The 22,585-nt window shown below is 39.8% G+C and overlaps 1 protein-coding gene across 1 annotated transcript in view; it reads right to left on the bottom strand.

Moving 5' to 3' along the window:
- SESTD1 (SEC14 and spectrin domain containing 1) overlaps positions 1-22,585 on the bottom strand; it is an 88,064-nt gene that overhangs the window by 17,251 nt on the left and 48,228 nt on the right. Inside the window, exon 9 of the mRNA XM_068967938.1 lies at positions 5,885-6,007. Coding sequence (XP_068824039.1) covers positions 5,885-6,007 — 123 coding nt within the window. The remainder of the gene's footprint in view (positions 1-5,884; positions 6,008-22,585) is intronic.

The following is a 22,585-nucleotide window of genomic DNA, read 5'->3' as shown; positions in this document are numbered from 1 at the left end:
GAATTGAGAAGATAAAGTACGGCCAAAGGGAAGATTTTTTAAATGTTAATTTATATTAATTTATATATTTATTATATTAATTTATATTAAAATGCACATATCTTGAACATATATTTTGTTTTCAATGTAAAATACAGTATTTGTACACCGACAGAAATACTCCAGCTGATAACAGAGATCATTGCAAAAGCAAAGCCTTGCACAAGCAACACAGTCTGTAGACTGTAGTGGAGTGGTTCAGACATAGTTCCTTCATTATTTTGCAGGGAGGGCAAAGCAACAAAGATTTATCAATAAATAAATCAATAATGCCAAGGTCGAGAAAACCTGTTTCATATGGCTGTCCCTTGTATCTGTGGGGGACTGGTGCAGGGGTTCCAAAATCTACGGATGCTTAAGCCTCATTCTTGGCTCTCCATATCTGAGAATGTGGCACCCGTGGATACAGAGAAACAACTATATATATCCATATATATAAACACAAATATAAATAAATATATACACATACATAAATATATGTAAATATATATCACATATATACTTTATTCAAAATGCTCTTTCCTAGGAAATAAGGGAACATAAAATTCCTGCAACCTTAGATGAACAGGCTACATTCAGTTCAGTTATGGTCATTCTCTGGTCTACCTCTCAAAAACATTTAACTGCATAGAAAATGATTATTTCATAGCCCTTCCACCCCCAAACAAATATATACATGAAACAAAAACAAACCACCACCAAGATATGGGATTTGGAATATGACAGTAGGTAAGAATCGATCTTGGGGGTTCAAATACTAGAAGAGAGGTAATCATCAGGATGAAAAGCTAAAATTAGGTTTAAGATTGGAATGAAATACTTTAAAATTATTTTAAATCGTTATTATCATACACTCATTTCCTACACTTCAATATTTTTTCAGTTGTGCTTACCTAGTAGTCAAAAAATCAAGAAAACTTGTTATTGACAGTCCTTGAAAAAGAACCACATATTCAGTTCAGTCGCTCAGTCCTGTCCGACTCTTTGCGACGCTCTGTTGCACCACCAAGGCCTCACTGTCGTCCATCACCAACTCCCGGAGTTCACCCAAACTCATGTCCATTGAGTCGGTGATGCCATCCAGCCATCTCATCCTCTGTTGTCACCTTCTCCTCCTGCCCCCAATCCCTCCCAGCATCAGAGTCTTTTTCAATGAGTCAACTCTTCGCATGACATGGCCAAAGTATCGGAGTTTCAGCTTTAGCATAATTCCTTCCAATGAACACGCAGGAGTGATCTCCTTTAAAATGGACTGGTTGGATCTCCTTGCAGTCCAAAGGACTCTCAAGAGTCTTTTCCAACACCACAGTTCAAAAGCATCAATTCTTCAGTGCTCAGGTTTCTTCATAGTCCAACTCTCACATCCATACATGACCACAGGAAAAACCATAGCCTTGACTAGATGAAACTTGTCAGCAAAGTAATGTCTCTGCTTTTGAATATACTATCTAGGTTGGTCATAACTTTCCTTCCAAGGAGGAAGAGTCTTTTAATTTCATAGCTGCAATCACCATCTGCAGTGATTTTGAAGCCCTAAAAAATAAAGTCTGACACTTTTTCCACTGTTTCCCCATCTATTTGCCATGAAGTGATGGGACCAGATAACATGATCTTAGTTTTCTGAATGCTGAGCTTTAAGCCAACTTTTTCACTCTCCTCTTTCACTTTCATCAAGAGGCTTCTTAGTTCCTCTTCACTTTCTGCCATAAACGTGGCGTCATCTGCATATCTGAGGTTATTGATATTTCTCCCGGCACTCTTGATTCCAGCTTGTGTTTCTTCCAGTCCAGCATTTCTCATGATGTACTCTGCACAGAAGTTAAACAAGCAGGGTGACAATATACAGCCTTGACATACTCCTTTTCCTATTTGGAACCAGTCTGTTGTGCCATGTCCAATTCTAACTGTTGCTTTCTGACCTGCATACAGGTTTCTCAAGAGGAAGGTCAGGTGATCCGATATTCTCATCTCTTTCAGAATTTTCCATAGTTTCTTGTGATCCACACAGTCAAAGGCTTTGGCATAGTCAATAAAGCAGAAGATGTTTTTCTGGAACTCTCTTGCTTTTCCCATGATCCAGCGGATGTTGGCAATTTGATCTCTGGTTCCTCTGCCTTTTCCAAAACCAGCTTGAACATCTGGAAGTTCACAGTTCACATACTGTTGAAGCCTGGTTTGGAGAATTTTGAGCATTACTTTGCTAGCGTGTGAGATGAGTGCAATTGTGCAGTAGTTTGAGAATTCTCTGGGCTTGCCTTTCTTTGAGATTGGAATGAAAACTGACCTTTTCCAGTCCTGTGGCCACTGCTGACTTTCCCAAATTTGCTGGCATATTGAGTGCAGCACTTTCACAGCATCATCTTTCAGGATTTGAAATAACTCAACTGGAATTCCATCACCTCCACTAGCTTTGTTTGTAGTGATGCTTTCTAAGGCCCACCTGACTTCACATTCCAGATGTCTGGCTCTAGGTGAGTGATCACACCATCGTGATTATCTTGGTTGTGAAGATCTTTTTTGTACAATTCTTCTGTGTATTGTTGCCACCTCTTCTTAATATCTTCTGCTTCTGTTAGGTCCAGACCATTTCTGTCCTTTATTGAGCCCATCTTTGCATGAAATGTTCCCTTGGTACCTCTAATTTTCTTGAAGAGATCTCTAGTCTTTCCCATTCTGTTCTCTTTCTCTATTTCTTTGCACTGATCGTTGAGGAAGGCTTTCTTATCTCTTCTTGCTATTCTTTGGAACTCTGCATTCAGACGCTTCTATCTTTCCTTTTCTCCTTTGCTTTTTACTTCTCTTCTTTTCACAGCTATTTGTAAGGCCTACCCAGACAGCCATTTTGCTTTTTTGCATTTCTTTTCCATGGGGATGGTCTTGATCCCTGTCTCCTGTACAATGTCACAAACCTCCGTCCATAGTTTATCAGGCACTCTGTCTATCAGATCTAGTCCCTTAAATCTATTTCTTACTTTTACTGTATAACCATAGGAATTTGATTTAGGTCACACCTGAATGGTTTAGTAGTTTTCCCTACTTTCTTCAATTTGAGTCTGGATTTGGCAATAAGGAGTTCATGATCTGAGCCACAGTCAGCTCCCAGTCTTGCTTTTGCTGACTGTATAGAGCGCCTCCATCTTTGGCAGCAAAGAATATAATCAATCTGATTTCAGTGTTGACCATCTGGTGATGTCCATGTGTAGAGTCTTCTCTTGTGTTGTTGGAAGAGGGTGTTTGCTATGACCAGTGCATTCTCTTCACAAAACTCTATTAGCCTTTGCCCTCCTTCATTCTGTATTCCAAGGCCAAATTTGCCTGTTACTCCAGGTGTTTCTTGACTTCCTACTTTTGCATTCCAGTCCCCTATAATGAAAAGGACATCTTTTTTGGGTGTTAGTTCTAAAGGTCTTGTAGGTCTTCATAAAACCGTTCAACTTCAGCTTCTTCAGTGTTACTGGTTGGGGCATAGACTTGGATTACTGTTATATTGAATGGTTTGCCTTGGAAACGAACAGAGATCATTCTGTTATTTTTGAGATTGCATCTAAGTACTGCATTTGGGACTCTTTTGTTGACCATGATGGCTACTCCATTCCTTCTGAGGGATTCCTGCCCGCAGTAGTAGATATAATGGTCATCTAAGTGTAACTCACCCATTCCAGTCCATTTTAGTCGCTGATCCTAGAATGTCGATGTTCACTCTTGCCATCTCCTGTTTGACCACTTTCAATTTGCCTTGGTTCATGGACCTGACATTCCAGGTTCCTATGAATATTGCTCTTTACAGCATCGGACCTTGCTTCTATCACCAGTCACATCCACAGCTGGGTATTGTTTTTTCTTCGGCTCCATCCCTTCATTCTTTCTGGAGTTATGTCTCCACTGATCACCCGTAGCAATATTGGGCACCTACTGACCTGGGGAGTTCATCTTTCAGTGTCCTAACTTTTTGCCTTTTCATACTGTTCATGGGGTTCTCAAGGTAAAAATACTGAAGTGGCTTGCCATTCCCTTCTCCACTGGACCACTTTCTGTCATATTAGTAGGATTTTACTACTAATATTAGTAGTTATTTAATATTTACTACTAATAAGATTGAACTACATATTAGCAGGATTTTGATTTTCCATATATTAGTACTGAAAATTCTTATTGATTTGGGATTGTTTCAGTTTATTTCTGAATTATGTTTTTATAAAGAATCTAAAATTTAGTATTTAACAGATTGCTTGAACCCAAACTGGCATATTAAGTTTCTCCAAATTTTACCCATATTAAGCAATCAATATACTAGAAATCTGTCAGTTTCAGAAGACCTGAACAATTCCAATATAAGCTTTAATGTGCTGACTTTTATTTACCAAGAGAAAAGAGAATTTTTAATATTAGAACGTCCTAAACGTCATAAGCTAATGCATGCATCTTGCATCAACCAACCTGTTCTCAAGGTGACAATGCAGCACCACCTATTGGTTAAAACACTGCAATTCAAGTTTTGCTCTTTATCTAAGGATTTTTTTTCCTAAGTATTTTCGATCTCTGGTTGGTTGACTCCTCAGAAGCATGTGGAACCTGTGAATACGGAAGGGCCCACAGTATATATATTGTCTTTGCAATGTTCCTAATTAGCACATGAAAGCGACGTAAAAATAAAATTCTATAATTGAAAAATCTAAATATTTGCAGATGAAACCACCCTTATGGCAGAAAGTGAAGAAGAACTAAAGTGAAAGTGAAAGACAAGAGGGAAAAAGTTGGCTTAAAGCTCAACATTCAGAAAACTAAGATCTTCACATCTGGTCCCATCACTTCATGGCATATAGATGGGGAAGCGGTGGAAACTTGGCTGACTTTATTTTTTGGGGCTCCAACATCACTGCAGATGGTGACTGCAGCCATGAAATTAAAAGACGCTTACTCCTTGGAAGGAAAGTTATGACCAACCTAGATAGCATATTCAAAAGCAGAGACACTTTGCCAACAAAGGTCCGTCTAGTCAAGGCTATGGTTTTTCCAGTAGTCATGTATGGATGTGAGATTTGGACTGTAAAGAAATCTGAGCACCAAAGAATTGATGCTTTTGAACTGTGGTGTTGAAGAAGACTCTTGAGAGTCCCTTGGACTGCAAGGAGATCCAACCAATCCATCCTAAAGGAGATCAGTCCTGGGTGTTCAATGGAAGGACTGATGTTGAAGCTGAAACTCCAATACTTTGGCTACCTGATGCAAAGAGCTGACTCATTTGCAAAGACCCTGATGCTGGGAAAGATTGAGGACAGGAGGAGAAGGGGACGACAGAGGATGAGATGGTTGGATGGCATCACTGACTCAGTGGACATGAGTTTGGGTAAACTCCAGGAGTTGGTGATGGACAGGGAGGCCCAGTGTGCTGCGGTTCATGGGGTCGCAAACAGTTGGACACGACTGTGCAACTGAACTGAATGGAACTATTTTATGCATTTCATAGGTTCCAACATGATTTTTTTCCTTTTATGCTGAAAAAAAAAAGTTCAATGATTTGTATTTAACTTACAGCTCCTATTCCTGAGATAATACTTTTAAAATTCAAGACTACAGATGAAGGTTCTATTTATGTTCTACCCCTCTTTCTTCTGTTACTGTAGTTTTTACAATTTCACATGAACTGTGCTTCTAAACTGAAAACCAAAACCAAACATCTAATGAATATGAACAGAGTGGTCAAGTGCTATCAATGTACTTGATAACCATACTGTACTTTATGACCACAAACCAAAGCATATAGCAACCTGTCACTCAGGACCACACATGCTATAAATTATCATTGACGACAACGCTGCAACTTGCAGAGGAAAGAGCATCTCACACTGTGCTGGCTCTCGATCTCTTCATGCTTCTGCTGTAGGGCTTGGGAAGCCCGGATGGAGTCTCCAATTCCCCACTGGGCTCTCAGCTGCTCTGATCCAGGCCCTTCAAGCCAATTCACAACCTATGAATGGAAGTTGAGACGAAATTTTAAAATAATCAAAAACTTTTCAAGCTTTCATTCTAATTGGTTTACCCCTCCCAAAGTTTCTCAAGTATTTTTAATTTAAATTCTTTAAATTGTTTTATTGAACATTGTATTTTATTGTATATAGTAAACGTTTCTTTCGGAACTATACAGCTATAATGGGACAACCTTCCCAAACTTAAATTTGATAAAATGTACACTAGAGCATCTTAGGCTCTCAGCTACCTGATTATCTGCCAGGTTAAAAAAATCTGGGATGCTCCCATAAGATAGGATTAAAAACTAACTTATGATGATAAGAAAATCAGAGAACTACAGGACTTAAAATAGGAAGGGCCATCAATAATGACATTTGTGAAATTTTTTATCTAATAAGAAAAGTGACTTTCAGAAAGATTAAGTGACTTGTTCAAGGTAATAGAACTCATTATTTAGTAACTAAGAGTCACATGTCTTCTTGACTCATCATCTAGAGTTCTTTCCAAAGTACTGAAAAAACAGAATGAATTAACTGATAAAAAGTAAAATATTTTTCTCACTTTGAAAATTAAAAACAGTAGAATTATACTACTGCAATACACTCTAGGGGTCTGAAAGACCATCTAAAGTCCCACGGGCACCAAGTCTACTCAGAAAGATGTAGGGAGAGGACTACAGTTTGCCAAAAGAGCAGCGTTGGGTGTTTCTCTTTTGCTAAGTCCTTGAAACAGTCCATCAGCTCAGGAGATGAGCTCCATATGGGATAGATATGGGAGACACTCTATTAAAACCTCACACCACACAAGTGTCATGCCCATTGTAAAAGTCACTGAGATCAAAGATGTGCAAAGCTATGCCTTCCATCAAGCTATTAACAGATCTTCCAATCCAGATCCAGAATAATTTTTATTACAAGCAATGTTGCTGACATAATAACACAGCTGACATTGTAATTTTCATCAAGTTTTCAAGAGAATAGAGGTAGACAGTTAAGATCAAAATCTCATGCAGAAGAAGATCAAATCTGCATGCAGAAGAAAACTGGGTTTTGCTTACTCTACCCACAAACATATATACTCTAAAACTACATAGACACAGTGAAGTAATTCTAACAGAAAAAAATAGTACCCAGCTCTACCAAGCTAAATTATTATTTAGTAAGCTAAATTCAAAACAGAAATTCAACAACAGATATATGGTTATGTCCTAAATCTTAACTTAGCATAGCTCCCCAGAAATGAATAAGGATATTTCTGCAAAGAGTCAAACATGCTTAAGAGCTAAGCAAGCATGCATACACGCACGCACATACACACACACACAGCAAAGTAATACTAGAGACTCAGTGAGACAGGCTTATCTTAGCACAGACCTATAGTGCATTCCATAGCTACTACCAGGTTAATATGTATTTATTTTAAAATCTAAGAATTTATGTAGTTTTAATAATTATATAAAAGCACCGCATCATACCTGCCTCCTGAGAAACCTGTATGCAGGTCAAGAAGCAACAGTCAGAGCAGACATGGAACAACGGACTGGTTCAAAATTGGGAAAGGAGTAACGTCAAGGCTGTATATTGTCACCCTACTTATTTAACTTATATGCAGAGTACATCATGTGAAATGCCAAGCTAGATGAAGCTCAAGTTGAAATCAAAACCAGTAACCTCAGATATGCAGATGACACCACCCTCGTGGCAGAACATGAAGAGGAACTAAAGCGACCCTTGATGAAGGTGAAAGAGGAGAGTGAAAAAGCTGGCTTACAACTCAACATTCACCAAACAAAGATCATCACTTCATGGGAAGGAGAGAAAAATGGAAAACAGTGACAGATTTTATTTTCTTGGGACTCCAAAATCACTGAGGATGGTGACTGAAGCCATGAAATTAAAAGGCACTTGCTCCTTGCAAGAAAAGCTGTGGCAAATCTAGACAGGGTATTAAAAGGCAGAGACATCACTTTGTCCAATAGGTCCATGCAGTAGTAGTCCATGCTTTTTCCAGTAGTTAGATGCATATGTGAGACTTGGACCATAAAGAAGGCTGAGTGCCGAAGAAGTGATGCTTTTGAACTGTGGTCCTAGAGAAGACTCTTGAGAGTCCCCTGGACAGCATGGACATCAAACCAGTCAATCCTAAAGGAAATCAGTCCTGAATATTCATTGAAAGGACTGATGCTGAAGCTCCAATACTCTGACCACCTAATGTGAAGAGCTGATTCATTGGAAAAGCCCCTGACACTGGGAAAGACTGAAGGCAGGAGAAGAGGATGAGATGGTTGGATGGCATCACCGACTCAATGGACATGAGTTTAAGAAAACTCCAGGATATAGTGAAGGACAGGGAAGCCTGGCGTACTGCAGTCCATGGGATTGCAAAGAGTCAGACACAACTGAGTGACTGAACAATAATGACAACCTCAACCTGACGAATAATCATGTGTATTTCCTTTCATTAATTTTTCACATGCATTTCATTTTCATGTGTTACTCCAGATTTAAGTGCTGTAGTTGATTCTCATAGAATACAAGTAATTTCTCTCTTGGGTTTTTCACTTTCATGTGGCTATAGTTGTTATAATTTTCAGTGTCTCTAAACCTCTTTCTTAAGGAGGCCAACCTCCTTGCCTGCCTCACCCTCTTGCTCTCTCATTTGTCCAACCAAACCATCCAATCAACCAACAAACAGTAAAAGCTAAGCAGGTAATGTCCTACATCAAATAACTATTACACCTGTTTTCACAGCTCCAGTTCTCTGTTGAGCGTCTAAGTAATTTAAACATGAATATTATACAGCAGTTATACAACAGAATTTTTCTCCAATCCTCTATTGTTTTCTTAGAAAATGTTTTCAATGACATCCTGGGTCCAATGATCTTATAATGTTAATGGCTAATATATATTATAAAATTATTCTCTAAAACACTTCTGTATGAAACATTCAAGTCATGAAAGTTTTAATTGAAAATAAACCTTCACAACATATATATACTATTGCTTTAATTTCCTTATAATTTTTATTTTCTGAGATTCTTAGTGCAATTTATTGAGAAACATCTACACAGGAGCTCTGGGAGAAATAGTATCTAACAACCAAAATATTTTTTGCCATTTCGAAAAAACTCTTGCAATGGGGTTCTTGCCCTCAGTCTACTTCAACTTTAATGGAAGAGATGAGATGGGTAAATAGTCAAGCGAAATAATGTAGCAATGATTACATTTAATTTGAAATCATTTATGTTTATTACAAAACTGGGTTAGAGATGTACTGGAGCGGGGTGCCATCGCCTTCTCTGATGCTCTGTCACTAGTCTTGCTGAATACTCTTCTTTGTTGAAATCTCTCTTCCAGTGTGGTTCTGAGTAGCATTCGGGATGCAAGGTGGCTAGCTGGCATGTTTTACGATGTCATACAATGCCATGGAGAGTGGGCCCTTGCCTATGCGTCACCATTGCCTCCTTTAACCGAGCCCACCCTGTACATTCAGTGCTCTAGGGTGCCATGCTCTCTCACTGCTGCTGCTGCTGCTAAGTCGCTTCAGTCGTGTCCGACTCTGTGCAAACCCACAGACTCCACCGTCCCAGGGATTCTCCAGGCAAGAACACTGGAATGGGTTGCCATTTCCTTCTCCAATGCATGAAAGTGAAAAGTGAAAGTGAAGTCACTCAGTCGTGTCCGACTCTTTGCGATCCCGTGGACTGCAGCCCACCAGGCTCCTCCGTCCATGGGATTTTCCAGGCAAGAGTACTGGAGCGGGGTGCCATCGCCTTCTCTGATGCTCTGTCACTAGTCTTGCTTTAATATGGGCTGTCCTGCTGCCTGAAATCTTTGAGCCCCTTCTCTTCCTGACCTCTTTTTCATCTTTAAAGATTCATCTCATGCTGATGATTTTGGTCTTACATTTTCTACTGAACGGTTTATTTTTCTTTTGATCTATTTTTTTAAATGAGTTTTTTTTCATTTCCAAGGGCCTGGATGCTTCTGATTTGTCTGAACTTGCACTGTTAATTTCTGGATGGCAAACAAATTCAAATAAAAACAACATTCTTGTGATTACTCTTGTTATTTCTTTTTAATTTTGAAACTTCCTACATAATAAGAATATTTTAAAAGCATTATAAATTACACATTTTAAAGTTATAATTTGGAGCAATATTCTCAAGCCAAAATCCCTCAGAGTCATTTTTTTGCTCCTTTTTTTTCTCTTACATCCTGCGTATCTGATACCCTTAGAATCCTGTTGTTTTGACTTTCAAAATAAAACTGCATCTAAGCCTGCTTCAGGCCTTACCGATATCCTTGTGGTAACCTCCCAGCCAGGCTTTCTGTTTCTGGTTTTGAACTCTACATAGCTGACTACTGCTTTTAAAATACTTCCACCAAGTTCAAAACAGAAACCTCTTCAGGTGTGTTTTTAAATACTAGAATAAATAAATTGTGAATGCCATTCTTTCAGGATTTATCTTTTGGTGCCTATCCCCTTTTTTGTCCTAGTATCTTAAATATTAATATATTCATAGCTTCCACCTTTTCTACAAGGTTTTAGTACTAGAGAGCAAAAACTCAAAAACAAAAGAAGTTTAAGTATTATTTTTGACTCACTGGAATAACTCACTGCCATGATTTTCTTTGTTAAATTCATGCTTTCAGAGTCCTAAATTCATCTGCAAACCCCTGGCAGCAGATGCTCTTTAGAATACAATGTTCCTCAACATCTCCACTTCCTCTGCTTCAATCTTTTGTATGAGCTGGTTTTGAAGGGGTAGGGGACTAGGTTACTGTTTGTGTCCACCAGCCTATGCAAAGTATCACTCTTTCATGAAAGACAGATAAGCAGTTTGGCCTGGAGAAAGCACTGAACATGACTCTGAAATCTGAAGTCTGGCTCTGCCCCTAAGAGGTAAAAGACTCTGGTCCATCACATTTAAGATGTGTCAACGTTACCTACTGTACAGGACTGTTGTCCCGATTACAGTCGTTATACATAAGATACTTGAGCACAGAGGATGGTATGAATAGTGTTAGTCTCTCTGCTTTTCTCACTTGTTCTGAAGGAAAAAGTTCCTTCTGTTTATCACTCTTCATAAACATTGTCTCACATCTACATTTTTACAATAAAATCCATGTATTTCTTAAGCAAATCCCTGAACTGTTTTATTCTATGCTTTTATTTTATTTTATTTTCCATTTATTTAGGTCTTCTTTATTTTATTTTTTCGTTTTTTTTTTTTTTTTTTTTTTACTTTATAATACTGTATTGGTTTTGCCATACACTGACATGAATCCACCACAGGTGCACATGAGTTCCCAACCCTGAACCCCCCTCCCACCACCCTTCCCATATCATCTCTCTGGGTCATCCCAGTGCACCAGCCCCAAGCATCCTGTATCCTGTATCGAACCTAGACTAGACTAGTGATTCGTTTCTTACATGATAGTATACATGTTTCAATGCCATTCTCCCAAATCACCCAACCCTCTCCCTCTCCCACAGAGTCCAAAAGTCTGTGCTTTATATCTGTGTCTCTTTTGCTGTCTCGCATACAGGGTTATCATTTATTCTATGCTTTCAAAAACTGGAAAGAAGGAGAGAAAGTTTTGGGCTTCCTTGGTGGTTCAGTGGTTAAAAATCTGCCTTGCAATGCAAGGGACACCAGTCCGATCTCTGGTCCGGGAAGACTTCACATGCCACAAAGCAACTAAGCCTGAGCGCCACAACTACTAACTCCACACTCTAGAGCCTGTGAGCTCACATGCTGCGACTGCTGAAGCATCTGCACCCTGACCTTGCCTGCAACAAGAGAAGCCACTGCAATGAGCAGCTCGCACACAGCAAGCTCCCTGCAACTAGAGGAAGACAGACTGCAGCAATGAAGACTCTCCATAACACCCTCCCCCTAAATAAATAAACCTAAAAAAAAAGAGTAAGTTTGAAGTAAGAGGATTTAAGTAAGTTTTAAGTAAGTGCATGTAAGCACTTTGAAATAAGTTTCCATTTGCTTGAGGGGACTCATCTGCTTCTCATTTATTACGATGTATTATGAATATAAAAGCTATATAATAGCATTTATGTATTTTAAACAAGTGATCAATTATTTCACTGAAAATATCTAAATTCTAAAAATAAGGATGGAATAAAAATAACTCAAAAATTTTAACTAATGTTAAAATGTACATTATTTTTAAAAGCCTAAGACAATATTATTTAAACATTTAAACTTTAAAACTCTAGAAAACATGTAAACTCTAGAAACAAAATAAGCAGGTTAAAATAAATCATGATAACTGGGGAAAAACAACTCATCAGCAGAGACTTTCAAAGGGCCATAAATTTAAAAATAAACTTTAAGTAGAGCAAAGACATCTCTCTGGCATGCACACACACACAAACTCAGTTACACAGTCACATGTACATATAGTTTTAATGTATGCTGAAAGTAATTTCCCTTAGAATGCACCATCAGTAACAAGCACACCATAAATGTTTCACTATTTCTAATAAAAATGATGCAAACGGAGGTTGATGTCCCAGTACACAAGTGTATTTAAATGAATTAATGATGGTGGTTTCCCAAAATGGGTTTATAAAACATAATTTCAATCAGGACCTACTGCTCAGTTGATATGAATATTAAAGCAAACACAGTTTCATGTACAATCCTTATCAATGTGACCTCTCAAATGATTACGTTTATATGCAAAGTATAACCTTGGAGATGTGCTCTTAAAATCCACCATGATAGGTGTCTGAAGAGGCCAAAAATGCATGTGACTATTTAACATTTATTCCCAACCAGGCTGACTTCCAAAAACTACATGAGAGAATTTCTAGACGTATGTGAGGTCAAACCAGGCAGAAGAGCACATCAAGCAAATGTGCAGTTCAGTTCAGTTGCTCAGTCGTGTCCGACTCTTTGCGACCCCATGAATCGTAGCACGCCAGGCCTCCCTGTTCATCACCATCTCCCGAAGTTCACTCAGACTCACGTCCATCGAGTCAGTGATGCCATCCAGCCATCTCATCCTCGGTCGTCCCCTTCTCTTCCTGCCCCCAATCCCTCCCACCATCAGAGTCTTTTCCAATGAGTCAACTCTTGGCATGAGGTGGCCAAAGTACTGGAGTTTCAGCTTTAGCATCATTCCTTCCAAAGAAATCCCAGGGCTGATCTCCTTCAGAATGGACTGGTTGGATCTCCTTGCAGTCCAAGGGACTCTCAAGAGTCTTCTCCAACACCACAGTTCAAAAGCATCAATTCTTCGGTGCTCAGCCTTCTTCACAGTCCAACTCTCACATCCATACATGACCATAGGAAAAACCATAGCCTTGACTAGACGGACCTTAGTCGGCAAAGTAATGTCTCTGCTTTTGAATATACTATCTAGGTTGGTCATAACTTTCCTTCCAAGGAGTAAGAGTCTTTTAATTTCATGGCTGCAATCACCATCTGCAGTGATTTTGGAGCCCTAAAAAATAAAGTCTGACACTGTTTCCCCATCTATTTGCCATGAAGTGATGCGACCGGATGCCATGATCTTCGTTTTCTGAATGTTGAACTTTAAGCCAACTTTGTCACTCTCCTCTTTCACTTTCATCAAGAGGCTTCTTAGTTCCTCTTCACTTTCTGCCATAAGGGTGGTGTCATCTGCATATCTGAGGTTATTGATAGTTCTCCCGGCAATCTTGATTCCAGCTTGTGTTTCTTCCAGTCCAGCGTTTCTCATGATGTACTCTGCATAGAAGTTAAATAAGCAGGGTGACAATATACAGCCTTGATGTACTCCTTTTCCTATTTGGAACCAGTCTGTTGTTCCAGGTCCAGTTCTAACTGTTGCTTCCTAACCTGCATACAGATTTCTCAAGAAGCAGGTCAGGTGGTCTGGTATTCCCATCTCTTTCAGAATTTTCCATAGTTTCTTGTGATCCACACAGTCAAAGGCTTTGGCATAGTCAATAAAGCAGAAATAGATGTTTTTCTGGAACTCTCTTGCTTTTTCCATGATCCAGCGGATGTTGGCAATTTGATCTCTGGTTCCTCTGCCTTTTCTAAAACCAGCTTGAACATCTGGAAGTTCACGGTTCATGTATTGCTGAAGCCTGGCTTGGAGAATTTTGAGCATTACTTTACTAGCATGTGAGATGAGTGCAATTGTGCGGTAGTTTGAGCATTCTTTGGCATTGCCTTTCTTTGGGATTGGAATGAACACTGACCTTTTCCAGTCCTGTAGCCACTGCTGAGTTTCCCAAATTTGCTGGCATATTGAGTGCAGCACTTTCACAGCATCATCTTTCAAGATTTGAAACAGCTCAACTGGAATTCCATCACCTCCACTAGCTTTGTTCGTAGTGATGCTTTCTAAGGCCCGCTTGACTTCACTTTCCAAGATGTCTGGCTCTAGATTAGCGATCACAAAATCATGATTATCGGGGTCATGAAGATCTGTTTTGTACAAGGGAACATTTCATGCAAAGATGGGCTAGATAAAGGACAGAAATGGTGTGAAGCATTAGGCCAGAAGAAAGAATGCGGAGAACTGGGATCACAGCCTCCAGCTGCATACTTATGCACCTGAGAGTGTATCTGATTTGCATCTATGGTTCCTTTCTACAAAGGAAGAAAATCACACAGATGATTCTAGAAATATTTGCAATGCTAGTCAAAATTGCTGCCGTAATCAATAGTCAGAATAACAATAGCTTATTTCAGTGATGTGGTATCACCTCCTATCCAGAAGCATGTGAAATCTCATTCTAAAATGCAGTGGCAGCAACACAGAGTACTTCGGCATTCCATATGAAGTCTAACGCTACCAATCTCAACTGTGGAGAATAAGTGACGGATAACTGCAATGGATACTACTTATCATATAGTTCATCTCTTAGAGCTGCTGGTTTCTTTTCATTATGTTCTGTTTTCAGTGATAAGTCACTAAAAAAAGAAATCAGGAAAACGTCAACTTTCATTAATTCTACATCAGCAGAGGTAGTCAACTCTATGATTATTTTTACATAAACAAGAAATTTCATCTCCCCCAAATTTGCAAGGTTAAAGATGATAGTTTATTCTGTGTGTGCTGACATATGTTACTAAATAGCTAAACTTAAGTAATCATTTTGGCAAGAAAAACAGATCTTTCTCTAAAATGTGACCTGTGAAAAACAAAGTGTAGAAAACATCACATGATGGATATTAATTTTCTAATTTACCTGTAATGCTCATAAAGAAAATGGAATTGAAATGAGGTTGTTTTTAACAACAATCTCATTGCCATCATCACCATCATTTTAAGAATCCTCATCTCTTTTCTCTAGTTTCTTTACTCTTTATCCATTTGAGCTGGTCCATCATTTCAAAAATGCACTAACACCTTTGCTCCTGATCCCACAGAGCAAAGCATAAATGCTGGAAGAATCCCATCACCCACATTCTCTGGTGCCTGAATGTTAACAGCCAGCCATGTATTCACAGGAACAGGCCAGAAAGTTTCCACAATAAAGTTAAGGCCAACATTACCTAAAAACACATCTATACAACCATGGTAATTTCATTCTTACAATCTCCAAAAAAAAATTCTGAATCATTTCCACTCCATTTAACCTCTAATCATCTTTAACCACTGTCCTTTCCAACCCTGCCCTGTCTCCAAATCTCTACCACAAAGCAGATCACATTCGTCTCTTACCTTACAAAACACACCTCATCACTCAGGAACTCAGTCATCTTCTTAATGCCTGACATATACAGAGGCAACTCTGAATTCATCCCACCCACTTCCCTCCTGTTAAAATGGAGTTCTCTCTCTTCCATTCTAAAGCTAATCCCTTCAGTTCTGCTTTGGAGTCCATTCACTTCCACCTTGTCACAAACTTGATAGTATTAATTATTCTTTTTCTCTTGCACATTCAACCCCTCCCTCCAAACAGAAACTTTCCTCCTCCAAACTAAGCCTCTTAGTTTTCCATATCACAAAAACAGACAAACAAACCAACCACACTTGATTCCAGTTGGGGGCTGAACTGTGCCCTCAAGCCCCCCCCCACCACCAATACGTTAACGTCCTAAGCCCCAGTACTTCAGGATGTAACGAATATTCATTTGAAGGCAGGGTTTTTTAAGAGGCAGGTAAATTAAAATGAGATTATTAAAGTGGGCCTTAATCTGACTGGTGTTCTTAAAAGGAGACAAAGTTCAAACAGAGACAGGTATAGAGGGAAGATGATGAGAGGAAACAGGGAGAAGGCCAAGGAGAGAGGCCTGGCACAGATCATCCCCTCATGGTCCTCAGGCAGAATCAGCCCTGCCAACTCCCTGATCTTGCTTGGGCTTTTAGCCTCTAGAGCCAAGAGAAAACAAATTTCTCAAGTCCGCTAGTCTGCAGTATTTCAGTGCAGCACACCTAGCAAATTAACACACTCCTACTTCTAGTCACTGCTCTATTTCCCATCTTTCCTGCAGAGAGAACGTTCTCAACGAGTTCTCTACACTCCACCACATTCCACTCGCATCCCTGAGTTCACTCCGATGTGCTCCTGGCCCTGCCACTGCCGGCCCTGCCATCAGCAGCAACCTGGATCTTAGGGATTCTTAGTGGATGCGTTAAGTCTTCCTCTTATCCCACCTTTCAGCAGCATTTGAGAGGGTTCCCAGCTCCTTCCCTGACATGTTTTCTTCTTTGGGCTTTCACGATACACAGCTCTTTATACTTTTCTTCTTCATCTCTGACCAATCCTTCACTGCCTTCTCTTCAGGAAAATGCTCCTCTATCTTGTCATTAAATGCTGGAGTTTCTCAAAGCTCAGTTAAAAAGCCCTCCTCTCATCTACTCTCAGCTCCTTTCCTGGGCAACTCTCACCCCATGAATGTTTTAATTAAAATTCATACACAGATGACACACAAGCCCAGATTTCTCATTTCTGGACCTGTCTGGGACTACCTTTATATATCTTTTCTTAGATGTCTCAAAGTCTCCTGAAATGTCTCAGTTCAGTTCAGTTCAGTTCAGTTTCTCAGTCACGTGTCTGACTCTTTGCGACCCCATGAATTGCTGCACACCAGGCCTCCCTGTCCATCACTAACTCCCGGAGTTCACCCAAACTCAAGTCCATCAAGTCGGTGATGTTATCCAGCCATCTCATCCTCTGTCGTCCCCTTCTCCTCCTGCCCCCAATCCCTCCCAGCATCAGAGTCTTTTCCAATGAGTCAACTCTTCACATGAGGTGGCCAAAGTACTGGAGTTTCAGCTTTAGCATCATTCCTTCCAAAGAACACCCAGGGCCTATCTCCTTTAGGATGGACTGACTGGATCTTCTTGCAGTCCAAGGGACTCTCAAGAGTCTTCTCCAACACCACAGTTCAAAAGCATCAATTCTTCAGCGCTCAGTATTCTTCATGTCTAAGATCAAACTCATGATTTTCCACCCCTTTTCCCTCTGCACATAAACCCAAGCCCTGTCCAATGTTCCTTAACTAGAGAACACCACCATCCATTAAGTCTTGCAAGTCAGAAATGCTTCATCTCTGATACTGTCTTCTTTCTCAACCTTCCTCCCTTCACTGTCCTTGGGACTTGGCATGGTTGCAATTTTACAACTATTGCTGTAATTATGTAACCATGTTCCAAAAAGGGGACCTTGTTTGTTTTTACTCACCATTACATTCCACTGGGCACAATGTCACACTACTGTATAATAGACACTCATTTTCTTTTAATAGGTGAGAAAATGCTATTATTAATAAAAACTCATTATGTGCCAAGCACTGAACATTTATTAAATTAAATCTTCTTAATCCCTGTTAACAGCCCTATTAAGCAGGTATTATTATTACTGTTGCTGTTTTCCTTAGTTTACTGAGGAGGAAGCTAGGGCGCTGAGAAGTACATGTCCTTCCCAAGATCACACCACCTGGATGTGGTAGAAGGCAGACCCAGGTGACCAGGGCACTTTATACCACTATTCCATCTTTATGGGTTTCAAAGCTACTCTCAGCTACTTAGCTAAAGTTTACCTGAGTTTAATAAAAGCTATCTTTAATTTATGAATATGTCACATAGAAAAAGTTATATATAATTAACACTTGCTTAGAAATCTTCAGTTTGTATGTAGTTATCATGAGATAAAGCCTAAATCATTTTGCCTGGAATTCAAGATCGTCCATGATCCAATTCCGTCCTTCCTTTCAAGCCTTCTTCCCCGTGATTCCCTAATGCTCTAGTCAGGGGTCAGCAAACTGCTGCCTGCAGGACAATTCTAGCCTGCCACTTCTTTTTACTTTTTAATAATCTACTTTTACTTTTTATTTATTTTTTATTTTGGCCGCACCCATGACATGCAGGATCTTAGATCTCCGACCAGGGATCAAACCGGTGCCCTGGGCACTAGAAGCATAGAGTCTTAACCACTGGACTGTCAAGCAAGTCCCCACTTGTTCTTATAAATAAAGTTTTACTGGAGCACAGCCAAACACACCTGTTTACATAATGAATATGCATTATAACAGCAGTTAAACAGCCATAGCTGCAAGAAAACTATATGAACCAAACAGCCTGAACACTTACTATTTGGCCCTTCACAGAACAAGTTTTCCAACAGGTGAACGAGAATTCTAGACTAGAATCTAATTCACTGGGAATGGCTACCATTTGCTGAGTGCTGGGTTCTTTCAACAAACCTTTCAAAAGAGGTCCTGTTATCCCTGTTTTATATGTGAAAGAGAGAAGGAAGAGAAAGAAAGAGAGGAAGAGGAAAAAGAAAGAAGGAAGTGAAACAGGTTCAGGTCGTAAAAATGTGACCAGGATCACACAGCAAATACATGGAGGAAGAGGGGTTCAGCTCAAGCTCACGGACCATGCTTCATGATTACGGGCCGAACACTTCCTGGGACCTACAGCTGCCTTTTTCTTCAGCAGATCCTGGGATTTAATGCTGTTATTATTTACTAACGTGATCCTTTCTCCTCCACAGGATGCTAATTCTCCATTGAAACCTGAAGTAGAGGTTACCCATTCTTGGGATAAGCTCACGCACTGCCTTTCCCACTAAGTCTTGCCAGATCTCCTGCTACCAGAGGGATGATCCACCCTATGAACGCCCACAGCACTGCAGTCACTCCCTCGGGACACCCAACACACTCTCTCCGCTCTTAAGCTTAGTATAGCAAAACCCAAATTCATGTCCTTCAGAAAAACCACAAGGCGTTTTATATAGTAAATACTTAACAAATACTTATCTAATGAATGAATCTATATTAAAAACACTGGGACACTTCTAATCTGGATTTGCAAAGTGAGAAATTTAAGATTCACTTCTTAATAATTCAGCAGATGAAAATCCAAAATGTAGCCTAAATACAGAAATATCTTCCTAAGTACTGATTTTTAGTGTTTTTAGCCTACTTACAAAAATCAATTTGAAAAAGAAATAAACTAAGTATTAAATATATTTCATATTTTCTATCAGTACCATACAGTAACGAAATAATATTATAGTTAACATATCACACGTCATCATTTCAGTAGGATAGAAAATCTCTTCATAACGTCCAAATTAACAACAAAAAAAACAATGTTATTGGAAATTTAAAATAAAATTCATGGTGAACAATAAAATGTTATTTATTACAAGACTACAAAGACCACAACAGAGGTTCCCAATAACTAGTTATTTTTGAAGCTCATTCTGATACAGTAAGCTGAGTGCTCAACATCATCACTGTAGAAATAATTTAAATGTCAATACTAATTGACCAGATGGTCAATACTGAAATCAGACTGATTTAATGCTTTGCAGCCAAAGATGGAGAAGCTCTATACAGTCAGCAAAAACAAGACCGGAGCTGACAGATCATGAATTTCTTATTGCCAAATTCAGACTTAAATTGAAGAAACTAGGGAAAACCACTAGACCATTCAGTAGTCTAAACCAAACCCCTTACAATTATACAGTGGAAGTGACAGATAGATTCAAGGGATTAGATGTGATAGACAAAGTGCCTGAAGAACTATGGACAGAGGTTCATGACATTGTACAGGAGGCAGGGATCAAGACCATCCCCAAGGAAAAGAAATGCCAAAAGGGAAAATGGTTGTCTGAGGAGGCCTTACTAATAGCTGTGAACAGAAGTGACATGAAAGGCAAAGGAGAAAAGGAAAGATATACCCATTTGAATGCAGAGTTCCAAAGAATAACAAGGAAAAAAGAAAGCCTTCCTCAGCAATCAACCCAAAGAAATAGAGGAAAACAATAGAATGGGAAAGTCTAGAGATCTCTTCAAGAAAATTAGAGACACCAAGGGAACATTTCATGCAAAGATGGGCTCATTAAAGGACAGAAATGGTATGGACCTAACAGAAGCAGAAGATATTAAGAGGAAGTGGCACGATACACCAAAGAAAATACACAAAAAAGATCTTCATGACCCAGATAATCACAATGGTGTGATCAGCAAGCCAGAGTCAGACATCCTGGAATGCGAAGTCAATTAGGCCTTAGGAAGCATCACTATGAACAAAGCTAGTGGAGGTGATGGAGTTCCAGTTGAGCTGTTTCAAATCCTAAAAGATGATGTGGTGAAAGGGCTGCACTCAATATGCCAGCAAATCTGGAAAACTCAGCAGTGGCCACAGGACTGGAAAAGGTCAGTGTTCATTCCAATCCCAAAAAAAGGCAATGCCAAAGAATGCTCAAACTACTGCACAATTGCAGTCATGGGGAAATAGATGGGAAAACAGTGGAAACAGTGTCAGACTTTATTTTTTTGGGCTCCAAAATCACTGCAGATGGTGACTGCAGCCATGAAATTAAAGGACACTTACTCCTTGGAAGAAAAGTTATGACCAACTTAGACAGCATATTCAAAAGCAGAGACATTACTTTGCCGACTAAGGTCCTTCTAGTCAAGGCTATGGTTTTTCCTGTGGTCATGTATGGATGTGAGAGTTGGACTGTGAAGAAGGCTGAGTGCTGAAGAATTGATGCTTTTGAACTGTGGTGTTGGAGAAGACTCTTGAGAGTCCCTTGGACTGCAAGGAGATCCAACCAATCCATTCTGAAGGAGATCAGCCCTGGGATTTCTTTGGAAGGAATGATGCTGAAGCTGAAACTCCAGTACTTTGGCCACCTCATGTGAAGAGTTGACTCATTGGAAAAAACTCTGATGGTGGGAGGGATTGGGGGCAGGAGGAGAAGGGGACGACCGAGGATGAGATGGCTGGATGGCATCACGGACTCGATGGACGTGAGTCTGAGTGAATTCCGGGAGATGGTGATGAACAGGGAGGCCTGGTGTGCTACGATTCATGGGGTTGCAAAGAGTCAGACACCACTGAGCGACTGAACTGAACTGAACAAACGCTAGCAAAGTAATGCTCGAAATTCTCCAAGCCAGGCTTCAACAGTATGGAACCATGAAATTCCAGATGTTCAAGCTGGAATTGGAAAAGGAAGAGGAACCAGAGATCAAATTGTCAACATCTGTTGGATCATCGAAAAAGCAAGAGAGTTCTAGAAAAACATCTACTTCTGCTTTATTGACTATGCCAAAACCTTTGACTTGTGTGGATCACAACAAACTATGGAAAATTTTTGAGATGGTAAAAGCAGACCATCTGAAATGCCTCTTGAGAAATCTGTATGCAGGTCAAGAAGCAACAGTTAGAACTGGACATGGAACACCAGACTAGTTCCAAATAGGGAAAGGAGTACGTCAAGGCTGTATATTGTCACCCTGCTTATTTAACTTATATGCAGAGTACATGATGAGAAACGCTGGGCTGGAAGAAGCACAAGCTGGAATCAAGATTGATGGGAGAAATATCAATAACCTGAGATATGCAGATGACCTAACCCTTATGGCAGAAAGTGAAGAACTAAAGAGCCTCTTGATAAAAGTGAAAGAGAAGAGTGAAAAAGTTGGCTTAAAATTCAACATTCAGAAAACTAAGATCCCATCTGTTCCTACCACTTCACGGGAAATAGATGGGGAAACAGTGGAAACAGTGACAGACTTTATTTTTTTTGGACTTTATTTTTTTATGTTTTGGACTCCCACATCACTGCAGATGGTGACTGCAGCTATGAAATTAAAAGACACTTGCTGCTTGGAAGAAAAGCTATGACCAATATAGACAGCATATTAAAAAGCAGAGACATTACTTTGCCAACAAAGGTCCGTCTAGTCAAAGCTATGGTTTTTCCAGTAGTCATGTATGGACGTGAGTGCCGAAGAATTGATGCTTTTGAACTGTGGTGTTGGAGAAGACTCTTGAGAGTCCCTTGGACTGCAAGGAGATCCAACCAGTCCATCCTAAAGGAGATCAGTCCTGGGTGTTCATTGGAAGGACTGATGCTGAAGCTGAAACTCCAATACTTCCTGATGCAAAGAACTGACTCATTGGAATAGATCCTGATGCTAACCAAGAAAGACTGAAGGCAAGAGGAGAAGGGGACGACGGAAGATGAGATGGCTGGTTGGACATGAGTTTGAGTGAACGGGAGTTGGCGATGGACAGGGAGGCCTGCAGGGCTGCAGTCCATGGGGTCGCAAAGAGTTAGACACAACTGAGTGATTGAACTG

The sequence above is a fragment of the Capricornis sumatraensis genome, chromosome 3 (genome assembly GCF_032405125.1).
Source record: "Capricornis sumatraensis isolate serow.1 chromosome 3, serow.2, whole genome shotgun sequence".
Lineage (NCBI taxonomy): Eukaryota > Metazoa > Chordata > Mammalia > Artiodactyla > Bovidae > Capricornis > Capricornis sumatraensis.
The sequence above is the reverse complement of the archived record's forward strand: the minus strand, read 5'-3'. Positions and strand labels throughout refer to the sequence as shown.